The following is a 22,933-nucleotide window of genomic DNA, read 5'->3' as shown; positions in this document are numbered from 1 at the left end:
ATATCAGTAGGGCTGTTACCAGATTTAAATTAGGCTACAGTACCTATAAAAAGTGTGCGTGCAGTTCACCATGGATGAGTGTCGCTGCGTAATCGATCAACTACTTGAAAAGTAATTCTGATTGAAGAAAAAAAAATGAATTATTGAAAATGAAAGACCTACTTTAAACACTTTAAAAAAGGAATCAAAAAAGTAGTTCGATCAGTGGCGGCTCGTGACAATTTCAGTTGGTGGGGCCTGGGCCGCATAAAAATTTGACGAAATTACAATAAGAAAAATGAAGAATGAAAAACATGGCTCAAAAAAAATATATACAGGTACTGTACTGAACTGACCCAATAACACGCACACACACATACTCGTACAACCCCAGCCTCGAGGGATATGTGTGTTCCAATGGAACAGTGGGAACCACATGTCCGAAGATCAAACCGGTCACACTCCGTAATAAAGTGGTACCTATCTGACTCTCAAACTACACAACCACCTCTCCCCATCGAAGGACATAACAAATGGGGAGGCTTTGTACTGAACGTTACTTTGGATGCCCTAAGTAATGGGATATGCGCTTATTACTTTATGTGGTTAAGCCACCTGATTTTATGGATAGCTATAAAAGCTTTTCTCCATATTAATGACTTAGTTGTTGTTCGAATTACAACAATACTTAAAAACAAGAGTGTTTGACTAGTGCATACTCCCAATTCTTACATAGGCATGCTAAACATGGACCTTGACCAAATAAAACTTTGATAAAATAATGAAAACACAAATAGCCATGGAGAGAGCAATGTTAGGAGCAAAATACAGACAAAAAACAAAACAACTGGGTAAGAAATAAAACAAAAGTCAAAGACGCAGTACAACATATAGCCAGGCTAAAAATGGAGCTTCGCAGGTCATAACGCCAGACAAACGGACAATAGGTGGAATACCACGATACAACAATGGAGACCATGGGCAGGAAAAAGAGCAAGAGGATGATCCTAGATGAGATAGGGAGATGACATTAAAAAGATAGGAGGAACGCACTGGAAACAGAAGCACTAAACAGAAACGAATGGAGGAAACTGGGGGAAGCCTAGGTTCAAAATTGGACGAATTAAAGGGCAAAAGAAGAACGTATGCCTTAGTTTATTTATTACTTAATCTTTTATTTATTTATTACACCTAAACGTTTAATTTCATTATTTTCCTCTATCCCTAACGTATAAAAAGGACATTGTAATAAATAGTCTACATTGTTCATTTTAAATTAACGTTATCGCACCGAAACAGCGTATTAACTACACAGAAGGGCCACACAAAACGGGCCCCTAAATATCTTATACGGCCTGATAATGATTATTGACGACAGCGTCGACAGCGAAGAACATGCAATGCAATACAGCCGGTATGATGGTGACAATTAATAGATAAGACTTCTACAGTACGGTGCGTGATTGTGCAATATATTATTTTTATATCACGAGAAAAAACTATATGCATGAGCAAATAAATTATTTAATGCATATTTATATAAAATATTATATAATAGAATCGTAACTAAAAATTTACATATATTACATATTTTTTGGTGGGGCCCGGCCCCTCTGGCCTCTAAGGACGCTCCGCCACTGAGTTCGATATTTTAAATTTAGTTGGTACAGTGAAAATCCTTGGTTATGTGGCTGCAAGAAAAATAGACTGTATTGTTGGCCATGTCTTCTGGTTTCTACAGAAAAATGGGTGGACCAGGTTCACGATTTAAATAGTTTTAGAGTTTTAAAAAAGAGACATGAAATTTCTCCGCTACCTACATGTAAGATGTATACCCAATTTGATTCAGTTTGGGAAAACAAGAATCGAAAGTTCTCTTAACCAAGCTTTTAAAGAAAATATTGCTAAACATAATGAGTTTGTTAAAAAAATAGATAGGTATATCCTTAGCTCACTTATAATAGATACCGTATGTTTTTTGGCCAAACAAGAATTAGCGTTTCGTGGTCATTTTGAGGGCGACGGCTCTGACATTCGAGGTAATTACAGGGAATTGTTAACATTAATTGCCAAAAAAGATCAAAAATTTTGCCAACATCTAGAAACATCAACTGTTTTTTCGAGAGTTTCAAGTGATATACAAAATGATATTATTGAAGTTATGTATATAGGTATAAGAAGATTTTTTGCATCTGGTTTTGGCAACACTTTAGAAAGTCACGCGTCGCCACTGGTTTCCATGGCTTATTGTACCTTCTTGTTGTTTGTACTATTTTTTCCGAACTTCTTTGTGTTTGAACTCTAGTATCTCCATCCCGTTTAGTTCTTGTCTGTATCTGGTCCAGTTAGAAGATACAGACAATAGGAAAGTAACTTCCATTTCCATATTTCCACAGGTTCTATTATATGTAAATCTGCTCTGGATATTAGAGTTGCAGTGACCGGTTTCTGGTCTAGTAATGTCATAACTCATCTTTCATTACCTACTACTCCTTTGGCAATGAACATATCTATCGTAGAGTCGTATCTGTAGTTGGCTGTATACCATATATTACAAAAACGATAAAATCCTTTATAAAAGGTATATTTGTTAAAATCCCTAAAAAGGACTACATCACAGAACTAGTTTTCGATCGGATGACCGATCATCATCAGTGCTTACGTGAATCTAACATGCTAACCACCAAAATACAAAAATATTTGGATAAAAACCCTTTACAATTATTGATCCGTCATGGGAACATAGATGAATAATGTGAACTTAAACATGGATGTCTAAAATATCCAATGTATTATGCTCTAGGTACCATTGAGCTCGAAATTGACTTGTTCACATGTTGACTATACTTGCTACCACATAGTCAACATGTGAACAAGTCAATTGGTACCTAGAGCATAATACATTGGATATTTTAGCACTCCATGTTTGAGTTCACATTATTCATCTATGTTTCCAAGACGGGTCAATTGTAAAGGGTTTTTACCCACATATTTTTGTATTTTGGTGGTTAGCATGTTAGATTCACGTAAGCACTGATAATGATCGGTCATCCGATCGAAAACTAGTTCTGTGACGTAGCCCTTTTTAGGGATTTTAACAAATATACCTTTTATAAAGGATATTTATCGTAGAGTGTTCTATTTTGTTTCTTGGTCTTCGTTTCAGAGTAAGTTTGTTTCTTACCGTCATGGCACGATGTAATTTTTCAAAATGGTATAAAAAATCCTGTGACAGAATATATTCATTAATCGACAGTTTATGCATTTTATGAAAGGCACTATATTTATTATTTACCTACCTACAACGGTGTAACCAGGATGATCCTAAGGGAGGGCTTACAACTATGGGGATGGTCTCTGGAGGCATGGAATAGTAATGGTGTTAAACGTATAGAGGCTCAAAGTACATCCAAATGAGGGGTACCTAGAGCAAGCACCTAGTTATAACCCCCCCTGGTTACGCCTATGATTACCTATATTTTAAATAAATAATTAATGTTTTTCTCTTTTGTTCTGCAGAATAAGAACGAGAAATGGAAACCTATGAATATTTCCAACCCTTCTACTCGTCTAAGAATGGCAAGGAATATGCCGCAGTGGATGGTAAGTTATTCTCTAGCATTTGCTTTGTGACATAGATTTTTATAATAAGATATTACTAATTCAATTTTTCTTTTCTGCGTTAAACTTGATCCAGTCATAGTTTTTGACTATTTCGGTCATCGATTCTAAAATTTTGATCATCAAATTAAAAGAAAATAATAGGGAAATTTTTTTCCTTTTGAATTTTTATTTACAATCAACTTCTACATGAGAGTTTTAAGTAAATGTGATTGAATTTGTAAGCATACGGAAGGAGGAGCATCCAATGATGCTTCGCCTTGTAGGTTTATTTCATTGTTGTAATAAATCTTGCGGCCACGTTCACTTGATGAGTCTTCTGATTGCTGGTCCATTTTGGTAGACACGTTCAATCAGTTCGTTGTCGTGGTTGATCCCTGCCAGCTGTATTTCACCTCTTAAAAAGAGAATATTCAGATCATTGTGAATAGTGAGATTACTGTCATACCAGGGTGCGCCAGTAATTGATTTAAGGACTTTCGATTAAAACAGCTTTATGGCTGTGATGTGCGTTAGTTTAGCGCATCCCCAGATATGATATACCGTACATCCAAATTGGTTTCAATATGGTTTTCTTCTTCTTTAAATGCCATCTCCGCGACGACGGTTGGCAATCATCATGGCTATTTGGACCTTCGAGACATCTGCTCTGAACAGTTGTCTTGAGCTGCATCCAAACAACTGTACATAATATGGTTTTGTAATGGGACCGTGCAAGTTCGGAAAAGCGACACCTGGTTTCATAGCTCGGCAACATTTTTCGCACTTTTAATTATATTGGCCAATCATATTGGTCCTGGTTACTGGACAATTGTCAAGGCCATAGCCCAGAAAAATTATAAGAAGAAAAATAATATTAAGGTTATGCTATTAAAAGGTAAACAATTGTATATAGTAAATAAAATTAATTATTAAAATGCACTACTACAAGCAAAATACAATTAATTAAATTTACTTTTATATAATAATTGCATATCCTATCAATATTGTGGAACAACATATAATTTTTCTTCTTCATTGACAGTAGATATGAAATATACGTCAATTGGACAATTTCAATTGACAATGAATTATTTAAGAAAGTTGCAAGATTTCTCCGCTATTCGCGCACGATCGTTTCTCGTATCCCCTGCAAGTACTTGCACACGGCGAATAGGAGTAATTTCTTATTCAATGACAATTTGAATGTTCTACCAAGGAGTAAATACATTAAATGTTTGAACTTATAATCCAACTGTCTGTGTATTGTTAAGTGTTAGTAGATGACATGTTAGTTGTACTTCCTTTTTTGCATTTATTTTAATTCACCATTGATTGTACCATTCTGCGAGTAGGTTTAAGTGGGTTTGGAGATGAGAAGAGGCATCTACTAAATTCTCACTAGTTGATGCAACTACGCCATCTCCAAAGGGTGCAATTATTGTAGTATTTGTGTTTCAGTCTATCCCCTGATAGACCTGGATCCCGCGTACCAAAAAAAGTTGATTAATAGGAAGCTGAAAATTTGTTAATAGCTTAACGGTGTCTAGTCGGACAAACTTTGATGTACGGGACCACTGGAACGGGGGAAGCTTTAATTGACGAACAGTTTAAAAACTTGGAACGTCAGATTACGAAAACGTCCCATGTATTTTGTCGGACAGAACATCCAATTGATTTGTTACCCTTACATGTTCTTCGTGTTCCACTCATTAAAATGCCCAGTTGGTGATAAACACCAGTCTGATTTTTGCATGAGAGTTTAAAATTGGAAGTTCTGTCCGACAAAATACATGGAACGTTTTCGTAGTCTGACGTTCCAAATTTTTAACCTGTTCCACAATTAAAACTTTCCCTGTTCCAGTGTTACCATACATCAAAGTTTGTCCGACTAGACACCGTTAGCTATTAACAAATTTTCAGCTTGTTATTAATCAACTTTTTTTTTTGGTATGCGGGATCCAGGTCTATGAGAGGATCAGGAAAAGTAACGGATCCAAAAGGTTGCCTTGTGGGATAATAGGGAAATAAAACGCAGATTTTCCTTGACGTAAAAAACGTTTTTATTACTTACTTAAAAGTGCAAATTGTCAAATTTGGGCTTGTCAGTCATGAACTAAGCACTTAAGTCGTAAGTAGAAAAGCAATGTATATGTACAATTGAAAAAAATACATTCAGGGTAGAAATATATATAAAATGAATGTTCTTAATAAACTTAATCTACGGTTATACAATAGAATATAAAAAAATCTTAATTTAGATCTTAAAAGGTAATGTAGAACTGAAGACAAACGCAAAAATTAAAATTTGTTTTTTTTTGTTTCATCTAAAACATGAAATTAAAAGAATTTGTGTTGTGACGATAATATAATTTTATCGTCTATAGTACGCCAATGTATTAAGCAAAATGTGTATTTATCCCGCATCTGACGTGTCCCGACCATATTCCGAAACCTTCCGAACCACGTCGTCTTGGTGAGCTGAGCGAATACGATGAGTCACAACCCCATCAAAAGCTACGCGAGCTGAACGTAGATCTTTACAAGTCTTTCCCACTAGCGAGTTGAGCGAGATTTCCTCTCCTTATACAGTGTGACCCATTTAGATTGGAAACACCTCTATAAAATTTGAAGTTGTTAACCGATTTTAACCAAATTTTTTTTAATGTCATGTAATAAAAGGTCTATTGCGGGACAAAATATGAAATATTTAGTTAAATTTTCAGGGCATTCTACGATACTTTTTCTTCGTCGAAAATGGAGAATTTGTATTAGCGATTTTTTTATTAAAAAAATTTCTACGCCGCTGGATTTAGAGTGGCTTCAAATAGCTATGACAAAAAATTCATTAAAATATATTTATTAATAACGGAAGTTATGACAACTTAAAATTTTAAAACTCACTAAGCTACGAGTCAAAAAGAACACCCTGTATCAACAGATAACCATAAAACTAATTATTTTTCAAATAATTTTAATGTTAATAATTAACAAGATACTTTTTCTTCGTCGAAAATGGAGAATTTGTATTAGCGATTTTTTTATTAAAAAAATTTCTACGCCACTGGATTTAGAGTGGCTTCAAATGCTATGACAAAAATTTCATTTTAAATTTATTTTAAACATTTTTTTGTCTAGTAGTGGTTTGTTATTAAAATTATTTGAAAAATAATTAGTTTTATGGTTATCTGTTGATACAGGGTGTTCTTTTTTGACTCGTAGCTTAGTGAGTTTTAAAATTTTAAGTTGTCATAACTTCGTTATTAATAAATATATTTTAATGAATTTTTTGTCATAGCTATTTGAAGCCACTCTAAATCCAGTGGCGTAGAAATTTTTTTAATAAAAAAATCGCTAATACAAATTCTTCATTTTCGACGAAGAAAAAGTATCGTAGAATGCCCTGAAAATTTAACTAAATATTTCATATTTTGTCCCGCAATAGACCTTTTATTAAATGACATTAAAAAAAATTTGGTTAAAATCGGTTAACAACTTCAAATTTTATAGAGGTGTTTCCAATCTAAATGGGTCACACTGTATATCCATTTCGTGTTAATAAATAAATCCAATTCCTAATCCACTCGATCGTCGTTTAGTATCATTTATTCATGTTATCAATATCTTCACATCGACCAAGATTTACGAAAGTCCGATATATATTCTTCTTTAAGTGCCATCTCCGCGGCGGAGGTCGGCAATCATCATAGCTATTCGTATTTTAGAGACGGCTGCTCTGAAAAGTTCATTTGATGTACATCCGTACCACTCTATCAGGTTGCGCAGCCACGATATTCTGCGTCTCCCTATGCTTCTCTTTCCTTGAATCTTTCCCTGCATAATCAATTGGAGTAAGCTGTATCTCTCTCCACGTGTAATATGTCCGAGATATTCCAATTTTCTTGTTTTGATGGTATTTAGGAATTCCATTTCTTTATTCATCTTTCTCAGAACCTCTTTGTTTGTGACGTGTTCTGTCCACGATGTTTTCGGAATTCTTCTCTACACCCACATCTCGAATGATTCTAGTTTTTTCATAGATGCAGTATTCAAGGTCCAAGCTTCCATTCCATAAAACAAAGTCGAGAAAACGTAGCAGTTAGCCAACCTAACTCTTACCTCTAACTTCAAACCTCTTGCGCAGAGCACTTTTTTCATTTTGTTAAAATTTGCTCTAGTCTTTTCTATTCTGATTTTGATTTTCTGTAAGTAATCTCCTGTGGAGTTGATCATTGTTCCAAGGTATGCATATTGGTCGACTCGTTCGATATTGGATCCGTTTATGAAGAGATTTTCGTTATTTCTTTGAGTTTTCGATATTCTCATCAACTTTGTCTCCTTGACATTCATTGTTAGCCCGTATTTTTGTCCAAACTCTGCTATTCCGGTCACCAGCCTCTGAAGATCCCCAATATTTTCAGCTAAGGTGACAGTGTCATCTGCATATCTAATGGGAACTCCATTTACCTTTATTCCAGCTGTTTCACCCTCAAGAGCTTTTTTCAAGATCTCTTCCGAGTAGGCATTAAAAAGAATTGGCGACAACACGCATCCCTGTCTCACTCCACGTCTGATTTCAATTTCCTCTGACAGCTGATCATTAACACGTACTTTTGCTCGTTGCTTATAGTATAAATTCGATATAATCCTGAGGTCATTGTAGTCCAGCTTCTTTGATTCCAGGACATGCATTAATTGTTCATGTCGTACTTTGTCGAATGTCTTAATTACATGTCGAATGTCTCTGTCTAAGATTTACGAAAGTCCGATATATAGATTGTAAATATATTGTGATAACGAAATTAACAAGTCTTCTTCTTTCAGTACCCTGTCCGATTATCGAACGTTGGTGGTCATATTGTATATAAGTTTGTTTACGGCAACCCTAAACAGATTAGCGGTGGTCTCTTGATACCGATTCCGGCGATTTCGGAGCCAGGATGTTCTTCTTCGGCCTAGGCCTCTTCTTCCGGCGATCTTGCCCTGTATTATAAAGTGTAGAAGGTTATACCTCTCTGGATGTCTCATTACATGGCCGAAATATTGTAACTTTCGAATTTGTTTTTGTGATTTCTGTGCTATTATTCATTCGATCAACCCAACTTCTTCTTCTTTCTCTTTATAAGCGATTCTGCTTGTTCATTGGCGGATTGATACCTCTATGGAAGGTTGTCATTCAATATTTTGCGCGGTCGGCCAATACTTCTTCTACCGATTGGTGATTTATCTCTTGCTATTTTGACCACATGTGTCTCCCCCATCCTGGTTATGTGGTTGTTCCATTCTCTTTTTCTATTTAGTGTCCATTCGATTATACTCTGTACGTTACATTGTCTTCTGATATCTTGACTCCTCTTTTGATCTCTCAGTGTATTTCCTGTAATTCTTCTCAGTACTCTCATCTCTGCCGTTTCCAGTAGTCTTTGTGTTGTGGCTGTATCGGATCTTGTTTCTGATGCATGTGTCATTATTGGTCTTACACTGGCTTTATAAATTCTTGACTTCATCTCAGTGTTAATATGTCGGTTCCGCCATATAGTGTTATTAAGGCATCCTGCCAGTCTATTTGCTCTTTGTACTTGATTTCTCCCTTCTTTGTCTAGATCACCGTAACTTGACAATCTAACTCCAAGGTATTTTATTTCCATTACTTGTTCAATACTGATACCATCAATTTCTATTTTACATCTGATTGGTTCTTTACTGATTACTATTGTTTTGGTTTTCCGAGATGAAATTGTCATATTGAATTCTTTTGCTTTTATGTTAAATCTGTGGACTAATCTTTGCAGACTATCTTCATCTTGGGCTATCAATATTGCGTCATCTGCGTAGCAGAGTATTTTTACTTCTTTGTTTCCCATTCTATATCCTCGCCCTTTGTTGACGTTTTTGATGATTTCACCCAGGATTAAATTGAAGAGCATATGACTCAATGAGTCTCCCTGTCTTATTCCGCTGCCTATATCTATAGGTTCTGTAAGTTGTCCATCTATTCTGACTTCCATTTTGTTGTTTTGGTATATATATCAACCCAACTGATTCGTAATATTCGTCGATAGATCCATATCTCAAACGCCGATACATCTAAAGATGGGAAACTATCAATATAATGTAAATTTATAGGTTTATATTGATAATTTGCCACCTCTACTAGTTTCATCTCTTTTTGTTCCACAACGTATTATGTTTTTCGCCTTTTGCGTTATTTTGTCCGTTCTTAGTGCACTCATCACTGTATACTTTGGTCTCTCTATGTGTTGGAAATAATACAGCACATTACTCATTGGCGTAAAAATTAAATTTATATGTAAATTATCATTAAAATAAGTCATTTTTGAAATTGTCTCCTGTTCCATTACATTTCTGACATGGGAAATAAGTAAAATTTTGGACAATGCATAGATTCATAATTATGTTTAGTCCAGAAAGCCACTACGCATCCGCTAGGAAAAATATTCTGATTCGGATGTTTGGCACAATCTTACTCAAAAAGGACCCTTTTTAACAAATTTACATGTTGCCAGGTCCAAAAGTGGGTCAAAAAACTTTTTTAAACGGTTTTTTTAATTACTTTTTTTTGCGTCGAACAAAGTTCTTTTAGATCATTCCAAACAGAAAAGGTCTTTAGTGACTTTTTTCTTAAGTTGATAGTTTTTGACCTATAAGCAATTAAAAATTTAAAAATTGCGAAATCGGCCATTTTTAACCCTCAAAAACTATGTGAAAAACTGAAAATTTCAATGTTGCCAAGGTACATAAATATTCTTTAAATATCGATTGATGAAATCCCGAAGAGTTTTTTGGAATACAATATCGAAAACCCCTTTGTTTTTTAATTGCTAATCAAACGGACGCGAGACTATTTTCAACCCTTGCACGTATATTAATATGCGTAAATATATGTGCGGAAAATATTCTGATTCAATTTTTTTCACCATATTGCTTCGAAAGGTCTCCTTTTAACAAATTTGCACGTTGCCAGGATTCAAAAGCAACCAAAAAATTTTTAAACGTTCTTTTTTGTTTTTTTCCTAAAAGTAATTTTTTGCACCGGACAATTTTTTTAGGTTTGTTGGCTTATTCCAAATAGAAAAGATCTTAAGTGACTTTTAATAGGGAACCATTTCAAGCAAGATGGTGAAAACAAATTGAATCAGACTATTTTCCGCACATATATTGATGCATATTACACACAGTATGGTGCAAATGAAAGGAATAAATTCGTTATTTCGTAAACCGGCAACGATAGGGAAAAATCCAAAAACAGGTCGATTTCTATTTTTAAATTATGATATTTTTGCATATACAGTGGAACCCCGATAAGTTGGCCCCCAATAACCCGGAAGTCCGGCTAATCCGGACCGATTTTCATCAGACAAACATTTCAACAATAAAAATGTATGTAATATAATATTTGAGAGATAACGGGTATTTGTGTAATTTGAACTATACGATAGTAAAAATGGCTCATGGCACACGGCGGCAGAGCGACGTGAATTTTCTCGGATTATCGGAAACAACAGGCACCTATTATTCCTTTATTTATTTCAAACTATCTTAGCATTCTTTAAAAAAGACTAAAAGACTATTTAAAAAAATCTTTTTTAAACAATGGTCTTAGTCTCCACTGTTCTTAAATAACATAACATCGTTCCGATTAAGACCGTATTGTGTGTAGTACAGTCGTATTTCAATTATAACGAAGTTTATCTGTAAGTATACCGTAATTTTTACCATATTCTCCGGCTAACCCGGATTTTCGATAACCCGGTTCGCCCGTGGTCCCGATTAATCCGAGTTATCGAGGTTCCACTGTATGTCATACTAGTGACGTCATCCATCTGGGCGTGATGACACAATCGATGATTTTTTTAAATAGGAATAGGGGTCGCGTGATAGCTCATTTGAAAGGTTATTTAATGTTCTATTCAGTGATATAGACATATACATAATTATTTATACAGGGTGTCAAAAAAATTTAATTAAATTATTTGACAAAAAAAAAAAGAATAATCTGAAATTTATTTTATTTAAAATATATTTTACTGTTGCCAAAACAGAACAAAATGTTTATCTTACAAATAAACATTGCTTTTAGATCAAACTCAATGTTCAAGCCAGATCCCGCCAGCTACCTGGTTCTTGTAAGTTTGAACATTTAATTTAAGCGAAAAGCAATGTTCATTTGTGAAATAAACATTTTTGTACTGATTTCTGACAGCAATAAAACGTATTTTGAATTAAATAAATTACATACATTCTTGGTATTTTTTGTCAAATAATTTAATTAAAAAAATATTTTGGACACCCTGTATAAATAATTATACAAATGGTTATATTACTGAATAGATAATTAAATAACCTTTCAAATGAGCTAGCACACGACTTTAAAAAAATCATCGATTACGTCATCACGCCCTGATAGATGACGTCACTAATATGACATATATGCCAAAATATCATAATTTAAAAATAAAAATCGACCTGTTTCGGGATTTTTCCTTAAAGTCACCGGCTAACGAATTTATTCCTTTTATTTGCACCATACTGTATACATGCAATGGTTGAAAATAGTGTTGCGCCCGCTTGATTAGCAATTAAAAAACAAAGGGGTTTTCGATATTGTATTGCAAAAAACTCTTCGGGATTTTATCAATCGATGTTTAAATAATATCTACCTAACTTGGCAATATTGAAATTTTTAGTTTTTCATATAGTTTTTGAGGGCTAAAAATGGCCGATTTCGCTATTTTTAATCGCTTATATGTCAAAAACCATCAACTTTAGAGAAAAGTCACTAAAAACCTTTTCTGTTTGGAATGATCCAAAAAACATAAAAAAATTCGTTCGATGCAAAAAAAATAATTTTAGGACAAAAAACAAAAAAAAAACGTTTAAAAAATTGTTGACACACTTTTGGACATAGCAACATGCAATTTTGTTAAAAAAGATCCTTTTTGAGTAAGATTGTGCAAAAAATCCGAATCAGAATATTTTTCTTAGCGAATAGGCAGTAGCTTTCTGGACTAGTTTAGCAATTGTTCAGAAGTCGATTCCTGATCAACTTTTCAGTTATTGTCAAACACCGTGTCCAAAAGTTGGTATTGCTTCATTTAACAATATTATTCACGATACAATTGCCACTATCAAACAATTCTCGACTTAGAAAATTAGAGAGTTGATTTTTTGAGTTTAAAATGGCATTTGACGCAATTACATACTAAAAATAGTGCATTATTTCATACAGAATTCAATTTTGAGGCACTTAAAAGACAATAGTTCCATATTAGCTGAATTACACCAAATTCCAGTAAGACATGCAGTGTATGTAAACATAGATAATAGTTGTTAAAGGTGTAAAAAAGGAATCTACTCGTTCCATAGTAACATTATATTATTAACGTCACGTTATCACTTTTGTCTCTTTCCTCGATTTTTAGATTTAATTGTATAGTACATATAATAATAGTTATTTATAGCCAACCGTCACTCAAGTCATTCATTATTGTACTCATTTGACGCCATTTGCGGCAGTAAAGTAGCACTTTATTGTACTGAAAGAAGAATTTTACTTTACCTGCCGCGATTAATCAAATTAACTGAGATTGAATGTAAGCGGTCGATGGCAGTAATTGATTATTTATTTGAGTGAACTTAAAATTTATTTACTTTAATTATTAAAAATATTGTACAAAATTTACGTTATTATTAATTAAATTTATGCCAGAAAGTGAAATTGTGTAGTATTTTGCAATTATATTCATAAAACATAAATCGAAACTTTACAGATTTAGTAATTAGGTACTTATTTAATATTGATTACTTGAACAACTATCGATTATCGGCCATCATGCAAAAGCATTCTGTCATCGTCATTACGGTCATACGAAATTTTTATTTCGTCTAAAATTAATAAAATTCTTAAATCTTTTAAGTTTTGTATTAATGCAAATATATTATGAAATGGTGTTTTTGTTAATTCGATTATACAGGGTGTCCCGAAAAGATTGGTCATAAATTATATCACATATTCTGGGGTCAAAAATAGGTTGATTGAACCTCACTTACCTATATACAATAGTGCACACAAAAAAAGTTACAGCCCTTTGAAGTTACAAAATGAAAATCGATTTTTTTTCATATATCGAAAACTCTTAGAGATTTTTTATTGAAAATGGACATGTGACATTCTTACGGCAGCAACATCTTAAAAAAAAAATTAAAATGAAATTTGTGCACCCCATAAAAATTTTATGGGGGTTTTGTTCCTTTAACCCCCCCCAAACTTTTGTGTACGTTCCAATTAATTCATTATTGTGGCACCATTAGTTAAAAACAATCTTTTTAAAACTGTTTTGCCTCTTAGTACTTTTTCGATAAGCCAGTGTTTATCTGAGATATTTTGAATATTTTTCGAATCCACCACATATTTGTATATGGTTAAGTACGATTATAGAGACCTGTTAATAATCTGAAAATTTATTTATAATTTACATTTTTAGGTGTATTTTGAAAAAGAAGCCGCATCTCGATAAAAGGTGACTTATCAAAAAAAACTAAGAGGCAAAAAAGTTTTAAAATCACTGTGTTTAATTAATGGTACCACAATAATAGTTTAATTGGAACGTACACATACATTTGGGGGGTTTAAAGGAACAAAACCCCCATAAAAATTTTATGTACATATACTAAAAAAGAAGCTGCATCTCGATAAAAACTGGCTTATCGAAAAAATATTAAGAGGCAAAAAAGTTTTCAAAATGTTGTGTTTAACTAATGGTACCACAATAATGAATTAATTGGAACGTACACAAAAGTTTGGGGGGTTTAAGGGAACAAAACCCCCATAAAATTTTTATGGGGTAGACAAATTTCACTATAATTTGATTTTAAGATGTTCCTACCATAAGAATGAGACACGTCCATTTTCAATAAAAAATCTCTAATAGTTTTCGATATATTGAAAAAAATCGATTTTCATTTTGTAACTTCAAAGGGCTGTAACTTTTTTTATGATCACATTTGTACTAAGGTAAGTTAGGTTCAATCGAACTATTTTTGATACCAGAATGTGTGGTATAATTTATGACCATTCTTTTCGGGACACCCTGTATATAGGACTGTCACAGATATTAATGATAATTTGTTAAAAAATATATTTATTTACATTGTCTACTATTCATCAAGGGAAAAGCAACTAAGTTGCGGAAAGCTGGGAAGGCTACACTTCATAAACAATAACGTAACTATTCACGGTATTTTTAATTTTTGGTATTTTATTTTAAGTGTTAAAATTGGTTTAATATTTAAATAAAAATACGATTAAACTGTTTAAAATATATTTATTTCGTTGACATTATAATAATAGAAGTATAACGTCTTACGTGCGTACCAAGTACAGACACTCTTTTTTCATTAGGATGTAATTAAGTAAGTGTTAATGTTTTTTATGATTGGCGATAAAATTGTGTATGCACCACGTCAGTAAAGACTCTTTATCGAACTCGTCTGTTATTCGCCTCGCTCGTTAATGCTCGCTCTGCTCATAATATCAGAGTCGTTCGATAAAGAGTAACTTAACTGACTTGGTACATAAATAACTATTATGTACCAAGTCAGTAAAGTTACTCTTTATCGAACGAGTCTGATATAATGAGCAGAGCGAGCGCAGTGAACGACAACGAAATCCGTTCCAATAAAAATATGATCGCCACCGGATCGTCCTTCCCACTGTTCCAACAAGAATTGTGATATTTCGGTGACGGTTTCGTGATGATCATTTCAGTAATCAAGCAAATGAATGTGCTAGTTGGACTGACTTGCGCACTAGGATTTAATTCTTTAAATTTTTTGAGCCTTGCAAATTTTGAGCCTTTGTGCAAATCGAAAACGGGAATCGTGATCGACTAAAAGCACACAAACTGTCACCAACAAAAATAACAAATGATAATGATAGATAAATCAGTTATCAGTCAGATAACCGTTCCAACATCGGTTTCCAAATTACCGTCATGGGACGATAACTGGGCGATACAATTACGAACATGCGCACAACACACGGTAGTAGTTTCGTAACGGTTTCTGGACATTATTTTAATTAACAATGTCGTAAACTTTGTACAATATTTTTAATGATTAAAGTAAATAAATTGTGAGTTAACTCAAATAAAATTCTTCTTTCAGTACAATAATGAATGACTTTAGTGACGGTTGGCGATAAAATATTTTAGTCACTGAATACATAGATATAGTATTTTTACTATAAAAACGTTATTACGTAGGTCAAAATTTTTGACGTAAGAGAACTGTCAAAACATTAGAATGTGACTTTTCATTATTGCTATGTTTATTAGTACAGTGAGAAGCTAGGCATCATTACTTGTCAGATATATTTTTCTCTGTTATTGTTTATTGAACAAATAATATCCATAATTCTTTATTTTAATTATTGATGTCAGTTGGATTTCAATACTTGCCGAGATATATTAATTAACAACAATATTATTATAATGTATAATCAATAAAATAAACAATTTAACTATGTGTTCACAGGTACTTGTTATTATTATTTATATTACTAACTTAACATAAAAAATACTAGATCTAAATATATTTATTATTATATTTTTTAAATAAAAATACTTTTTATTCGTATATTTTATATTTAATTTGTATTAAATACTACTCAGAACATCCATCTGTCATTTTTAGCCTTAAAATATATTATCATTATTAAATCATTATTAAATGATCTCTTTTATTGATTATACACTAAGTCAGTATAATGTTGTTGTTTTTTTACCTTCTCTACAAAAACACCCTGTAATCATTTAAGATTTTTTACCTCAGAATCCCACAGCATTACCAAAAGCTTAGAATAGTAAATAAGTGAATAATTTTCCAAATGTTTAGGTATTATTTAATAATACACTACTCAATTGGATTTTTAAAATGAAGAAAATAATCACATTTTCAAAATTTCTTTTTTCACTTTTCAGTAGGTATATGTAAAACGTAATAAGTTTGTTTAGTCCACAATATTATGAGAAAAGAAAACAAACTCACATGCACATGCAACATGCAATGCAATGTTTGTTTACGATGATCACAGCTGAGTCTGAGAACATAACATAATTGACCGCAACCAGCAACACAGAATTGTCATTTTCGTTTGAATGTATCAGTAGCGTAGGAATGTGTAAAATATTTAACTAAAATTATTATTTTTTGGGATATTGAACTTAAATAATTGGTTTAGAAAATTTATATTATTGATAATAATAAATGTTTTTGGTTATTTAATTAATATAATTATAAAATTCTCAATGCAATCGCGATTACGTTTTTCTTATTAAAATACCATGTGGACGCTTATACAAGATCGGGCAGTTCCGTGTTGGTGTCATATTTTAGCTGTGCTAGAGAAATTCAATTCTAGAGTTGATGTTATGGAATATCATTATGTATTTTCGTTAACATTAACAAATATTTTGGGATATGAATAATATATTTCCGCAATTGATGAAATCCGATTGACATCATTAATTAGAATAAAGAACTAGAGATATTATTTGTACAGTAAACAAAAACAAATAAAAATATCTCTGACAAGTAATGACATTAACGTGGCCATGATGAAAAGTCACATTCTAATGTTTTGACAGTTCTCTTACGTCAAAAATTTTGACCTACGTAATAACGTTTTTGTAGTAAAAATACTATAGTGAAATAGTAATCATATTAATTAAATAATTGAATAATTTACGCGATTATACAAGTAACTGTTATCCAAAAATATTCAAAACCTGAACGGAAATAGCCATCTCTTATGTTGCCGATGACGACATCGCTGTCAACTAATGTTTACATCCAGTGCATAGGTCATGCGAATAAACTAGTATTATTTATTTTGGTGCCGAGAAATTGTAACTGCAAATGATAAGAAAATAGTTTATTTTTAATTTTAATAGTTTAAAAAAAATAACGAGGGGAAAGAACTTATCCGAACAATTGAATATTATTTTTACAGAAAAATAACATTTTGAAAAATACAAAATCATAACTTTTTGTAATTTTTTTATTCGATTACTCTGATCACCTATATCGACACGCGAAAACAACAAATCTCTTGTATTCACACCGTTTTCCTATAAAAATAGACTCTGAATGATCAAAATTCGAAAAATACAATGTTGATACCTACTTGATATTTATGAGATTCCATTATTTCGATGATTTTTCAGATTTTGTCTCAAATGTTATTTTTCTGTACTCCGATTCTAATAACAATTATTGCTTGCAACTGTAATATCATATTTTACACCAAAAATTCTAAAAATACTGTATTGTGAGCTTATTAAATATAAGAAATTGTAGATATTTAAGATTTAATACAGCGCTCTAAAGAAAACATTATATAAAAATAGATTTAAAAGAAAATAAATAGAAAATATCAGAGTACTACAATAGACCAGGGCGCATCTGTAAAAATATTAGTACATTTGGATGTTGAGAGGTGACATCATATTTTTTTGCAGAAATTGCTTGAAAATAACTCATCTAATAATATTTGAGTTATCCTCCCACTCAAAAAGGTCCGGAACATTGTTTAAATAATCAAAATGTCAAAAAATGAAGGAAATATTCGATTTTTTTTCTTCGTTTTTTGATTATAACTTTAAAAGTATTAATTTCCGAGAAAAGTTGTACTGATATAAAAGTTGTGAAATTAAATTTCCTACAATATAGGATTAGCTAAAATTTTTAAAAATTGTCACCCTTGTTGCAAAATAGCAATAATTGCGAAAAAACATAATAAAACAAGTATTCGCATTTTACGTTTTTCAACCATTTATGCTAAACTTAAAACCTTCATATTTCATCCAGAAAAACTATATGATATAATAAAACAATACTGTAAATTTCATTACGATCGGTTTAATAGATTTTGCAATCCAGATTTCGCAAAAAAAATTCATTATTTCAAAATGTTGCAGGACTGAAAATAAAGCAGATAGCAAGTTGATATTTTTTTTACATATAGAAGAATACTGTACCTTTTATTTGCAATTTGCAAAATTAAAATCGGTTAACTACTTAAAGTCGGTCGCCAGGAATTTTTTTAAATAAACATTAATTTTTGGTGCTACGTGCAGGACAGCGGATACATTTGCTCTGATTGGGCATTCCAATAACCTTTGATAATGATTGATAAATTTTAATTTTTAGTACATTTCGATATAAATAAATAAATATGTTTATTGTAAAATATAAAACACATACTCTGTCCTTTGAAATAACACTTTTTTTAGCAAAAACTGTCTTTGCTCATATATTTTAAGTTAGAGAATAAAAGTTTATTATTTTTAAACATATGCAATTGTTTAAACAATATATCACAAACAATAGTCAAATTAGTTTGATTTTTGTGGAATTAAAATATTAAAATACAACAAAATATAGAGTAAGAAAATAATATATTAGATAAAGATTGGAGGAAATTTTGGTGGAAATCAATTTGTGTGAATCGAACACCGCTGTCCTGCGCGTAGCACCAAAAATTAATGTTTATTTAAAAAAATTCCTGACGGCGTGTTAGTTAACTGATTTTAATTTTACAAATTGCAAATAACAGGTACAATATTCTTCTATATGTAAAAAAAACTTGCTATCTGCTTTATTTTCAATCCTACATTTTGAAAAAAGGAATTTTTTTGCTAAAGCTATATTGCAAAATTTATTTTGCAAAATCTATTGAACCGATGTTAATGAAATTTACTGTATTCTTTTATTATATTATACAGTTTTTCTGTGTAGAATATGAAGGTCCTACGTGTAGCAGAAATGGCTGAAAAACGTAAAATGCAAATACTTGTGTTTTATGGTTTTTTTCGTAATTATTGCTATTTTGCAACAAGGGTGACAATTTTTCAAATTTTTAACCATTCGTATATTGTAGGAAATTTAATTGCGCAACTTTTATGTCAGTGCAACTTTTTTCGGAAGTGAATACTTTTAAAGCTATAATCAAAAAACCAAGAAAAAGATCGAATTTTTCTTTCATTTTTTGGCATTTTGATTATTTAAACAATGTTCCGGACCTTTTTGAGTGGGAGGATAACTCAATTATTATTATATGAGTTATTTCCAAGCAATCTCTCCAAAAAAATATGAGTCACCTCTCAACGTTCATCTCAAAACAGATGTGCCCTGGACTACAAAAAATTCGGATCATTGTGAAATTATTTAACGTTAATATTGTTTTATAAAAACGATTAATATTTACAGGGTTGGTAACAGTTTATATACCCAAAAACGAATGTACTTTAAGTAACAAGTAAAAATAATATTAACCCATTTGTTCCTAATTTACTCATTTGGATACACTCCACAAAACAAAATGTTTTTGTCTGTCTGTGTTGGATAACATATTTTTTAAATGGCATTTGGTAGAATGAACAACAAAGAGTGTCCATGTAAACTTCCGGGAAAATGACTGTTTTTGTTTGCGTGAAACCTAACTTACAATTTTAGTTATATTTACATGTACCATAATACCAGTACCACAATAATTATTATTGTGGTTCATCTTTGAGTTGAGTAGCTCATTTTTAAAAAAGAGTTGTCAAAATAAAGAAAAGGAATTTTAAACAGAAGAGCAATGAAAATCTCCAAGTAACCAGTCCCCAAAGAATCAAAGTCAAAGAATTATTAGTCTGCTAGGTAATTGAAAGACATATCCGTTTGACAATTATTAACTATAAGAGCAAAAGAAAGGAGCGGACGAAATGGAATAGGCCAGGTTGCGAAATTAAGCCAATAGGGAGATACTCGAACATGATATAGAACTAAAGATAAAATGCATATCAAACATAAAATGCACAAAACTATTGGATATATAGGTAGAACAAAAATGTAGAAGAACTAAAAATGGAAATAAACTAGGAAATAAGTAAGATGAAATGAGCAAATAAAGATAAAATATGAAAACTCAGAATTGGAAATAATTACAACTTACGAATATCTGGAAAACATAATTACCAACGACGGAAAAACAGACTGGGAAATAACAAATACAGCAAAGAAATCAAACAAGTTATACTAGGAGTTTGCCCCAATACTGGGAAAAAGAGAATTTACACGAGAGACAAGGACAAAAATATATAACACAATGGTGATACCGACTGTGCTCAATGCAAGTGACAGCTGGACAATTCTGTAAAAACATAAGAGCAACACATGAAATGAAGATGAGACACCTAACAAGGACACCTATCGATTAGGATAATTGGCCAACCAAGGACCAATAATGAATAAAATAGCAAAGAGACAAATGGACTAGTATGGGCATCTGATGAGGATGCAACCCAACAGAATCCATGAAGCAAAGAACGTCGTAAATGTTGGGAAAAGTATTTACTCCCAACAAAGTTGCACAGTCTATGTTACGCATAGATACTGTTGCTATGTTACTGCTTGGCAACACTTAATGACAGCAAAAATGTCACAAGTTGACAGCCATCAATTCAGTGTTGCCAAGCATTTTGCAACACAGACCGTGCAACTTTGTTGGGAGTAAATACTTTTCCCAACAGTAAAAAGCAAAAACAGACAGACCAAGAAAAAAAAAATGCATACAGCAAGTAGTAGAGGCGGGAAAAGTTACACAAAAATCACTCGAGGAATTGAAAATCATGGCAGGAAATAAAAAAGAATAGAAGATATGGGTGAATAGAAATTAAAATAGCTAGACCAAATCCGACACCCCAATAGGATAAAAGGAAGGAGAGAAAGAAAGATAAAAAACTAAATATGATGATAATGTTGAGGTAATGAAAATAAGAACATAACCAAAACCTTAAAATGGAGTAAAATTAAAAATAATTCATATAAACCGCACTATGACAAAAACCAACTATTATTCGAAGACCTCACCCTTTAAAATTTTACACATGAAAAAAAATGTATAAACATTTTCAATTTCTTTGCAATCCGAAAATGCAGCAGCATTCTACACTAGTTAAATCGGAGAGTACAGGAAGAGTCTATACCGGTTTCGGGGATTTTTTCCCCTCATTAATAGTCCCATATCCCCTTCTCTCCAATTCAACCAGGTACCTCGCTTTGGGCCTTTCCGGATTGCAAAGAATAAAATGCCACGCATATCGTAGAGACATCTACCAAGAAACAAAATAAGTTCTCAATCCAGTAGCACAGAAAATGACAATAAAAATCGTTCTCATACCACTAGATTGACAACAGGTGGCACTTCTCTGGTTACTACCCCCGTGATTTTTCAAAATTATAAATCATACGGGTCCCGAGACGAACATTAAGATGAGGGAATTTTAAATAATTCTTATTGATTGAGAACTTATTTTCTTACACATGAACTTATTAATAGTCTCATCGAGTCTGTGTAATATTAAACTGTTATCATCCCTGACTAAAATATCACCCCCCCAATTTTTGGTCGCTTGGATATCTAACCATTGTTTCGTCCACTTATCGGCTCGAAAATCTTTTAACATTTACAACTTAACATACTAGGTACAAAAATATCAAATTTTCAATACATATCTCGCAGATATAAATGATTTTGCGATATAAGGAATGATCGCCAAAAATTACTGGAAATAATGTTAATAATTTTCTAAAAAAATACTTATAAAAGTTTTAAACGCTTTTAGAAATTAAATATATGTACACAATTTATAGTCTGAGTAAACCCTGTGATAGTATCTTGCTGAGTATTTCCATTCGTGTCCATATTCCATATACAAACAAAAAAGCTGACAGTTAATTTATATTATTTTATTAAAAAAAAAAAGAATGCCGTAGAAAAAATACTGTTTATGACCCATAAGTTCACACCTTGTAAAAATTGGCGGAAAAACTTAAAATGAATTAAAATGAATGAAAACGAATTGATTCGTCAACTTGCTTATTGACTTTGAGGCTGTTTTCTGTTAATGACAATTGAAGTACACTTTGAGTGACCCTTTGACAAATTGAGCAATTGGAGATGCTTTAAATATCGAGATATCTTCTTCTTCTTCTTTAAGTACCGTATTATAATGGGAGATTGGATATCATCATCACATTGTTTGGCAATACTTTTATGAGTACTACCCCACTAGCCCGGAAAAATAAGGTATTCAAGTGACTTGACCCGGCTAAGTATTTGACAAGTTTTTTGAGGTTTATGGACCCCAACATCCAAAACCTCTGTTTACTGCAGTGGGTTCGGTGGTCTTTTTAAATTATCAACAATTTAAGGCCAAAAATGTACAATTTTAACATGTAAAGCATTTTGAACGAATTTGAAGGTAAGTATTTGATAAAACATTTT

At 32.1% G+C, this 22,933-nt stretch overlaps 1 protein-coding gene across 6 annotated transcripts in view; it reads left to right on the top strand.

Moving 5' to 3' along the window:
* Positions 1–22,933, top strand: part of LOC114324286 (E3 ubiquitin-protein ligase lubel) — a 146,962-nt gene that overhangs the window by 23,405 nt on the left and 100,624 nt on the right. For all 6 annotated transcript variants that reach the window (XR_003651523.2, XR_003651520.2, XR_003651521.2 and 3 more), the window contains exon 2: positions 3,499–3,582. Coding sequence is in view for 2 of the 6 variants with exons in the window: in XM_028272088.2 (XP_028127889.1) it covers positions 3,499–3,582 (84 nt within the window). In the remaining 4 variants the exon portion in view is untranslated. The remainder of the gene's footprint in view (positions 1–3,498; positions 3,583–22,933) is intronic.

This window comes from Diabrotica virgifera, chromosome 1 (assembly GCF_917563875.1).
Source record: "Diabrotica virgifera virgifera chromosome 1, PGI_DIABVI_V3a".
In the NCBI taxonomy this organism is placed as follows: Eukaryota; Metazoa; Arthropoda; class Insecta; order Coleoptera; family Chrysomelidae; genus Diabrotica; species Diabrotica virgifera.
This window is presented reverse-complemented; position numbering and strand designations above follow the sequence as displayed.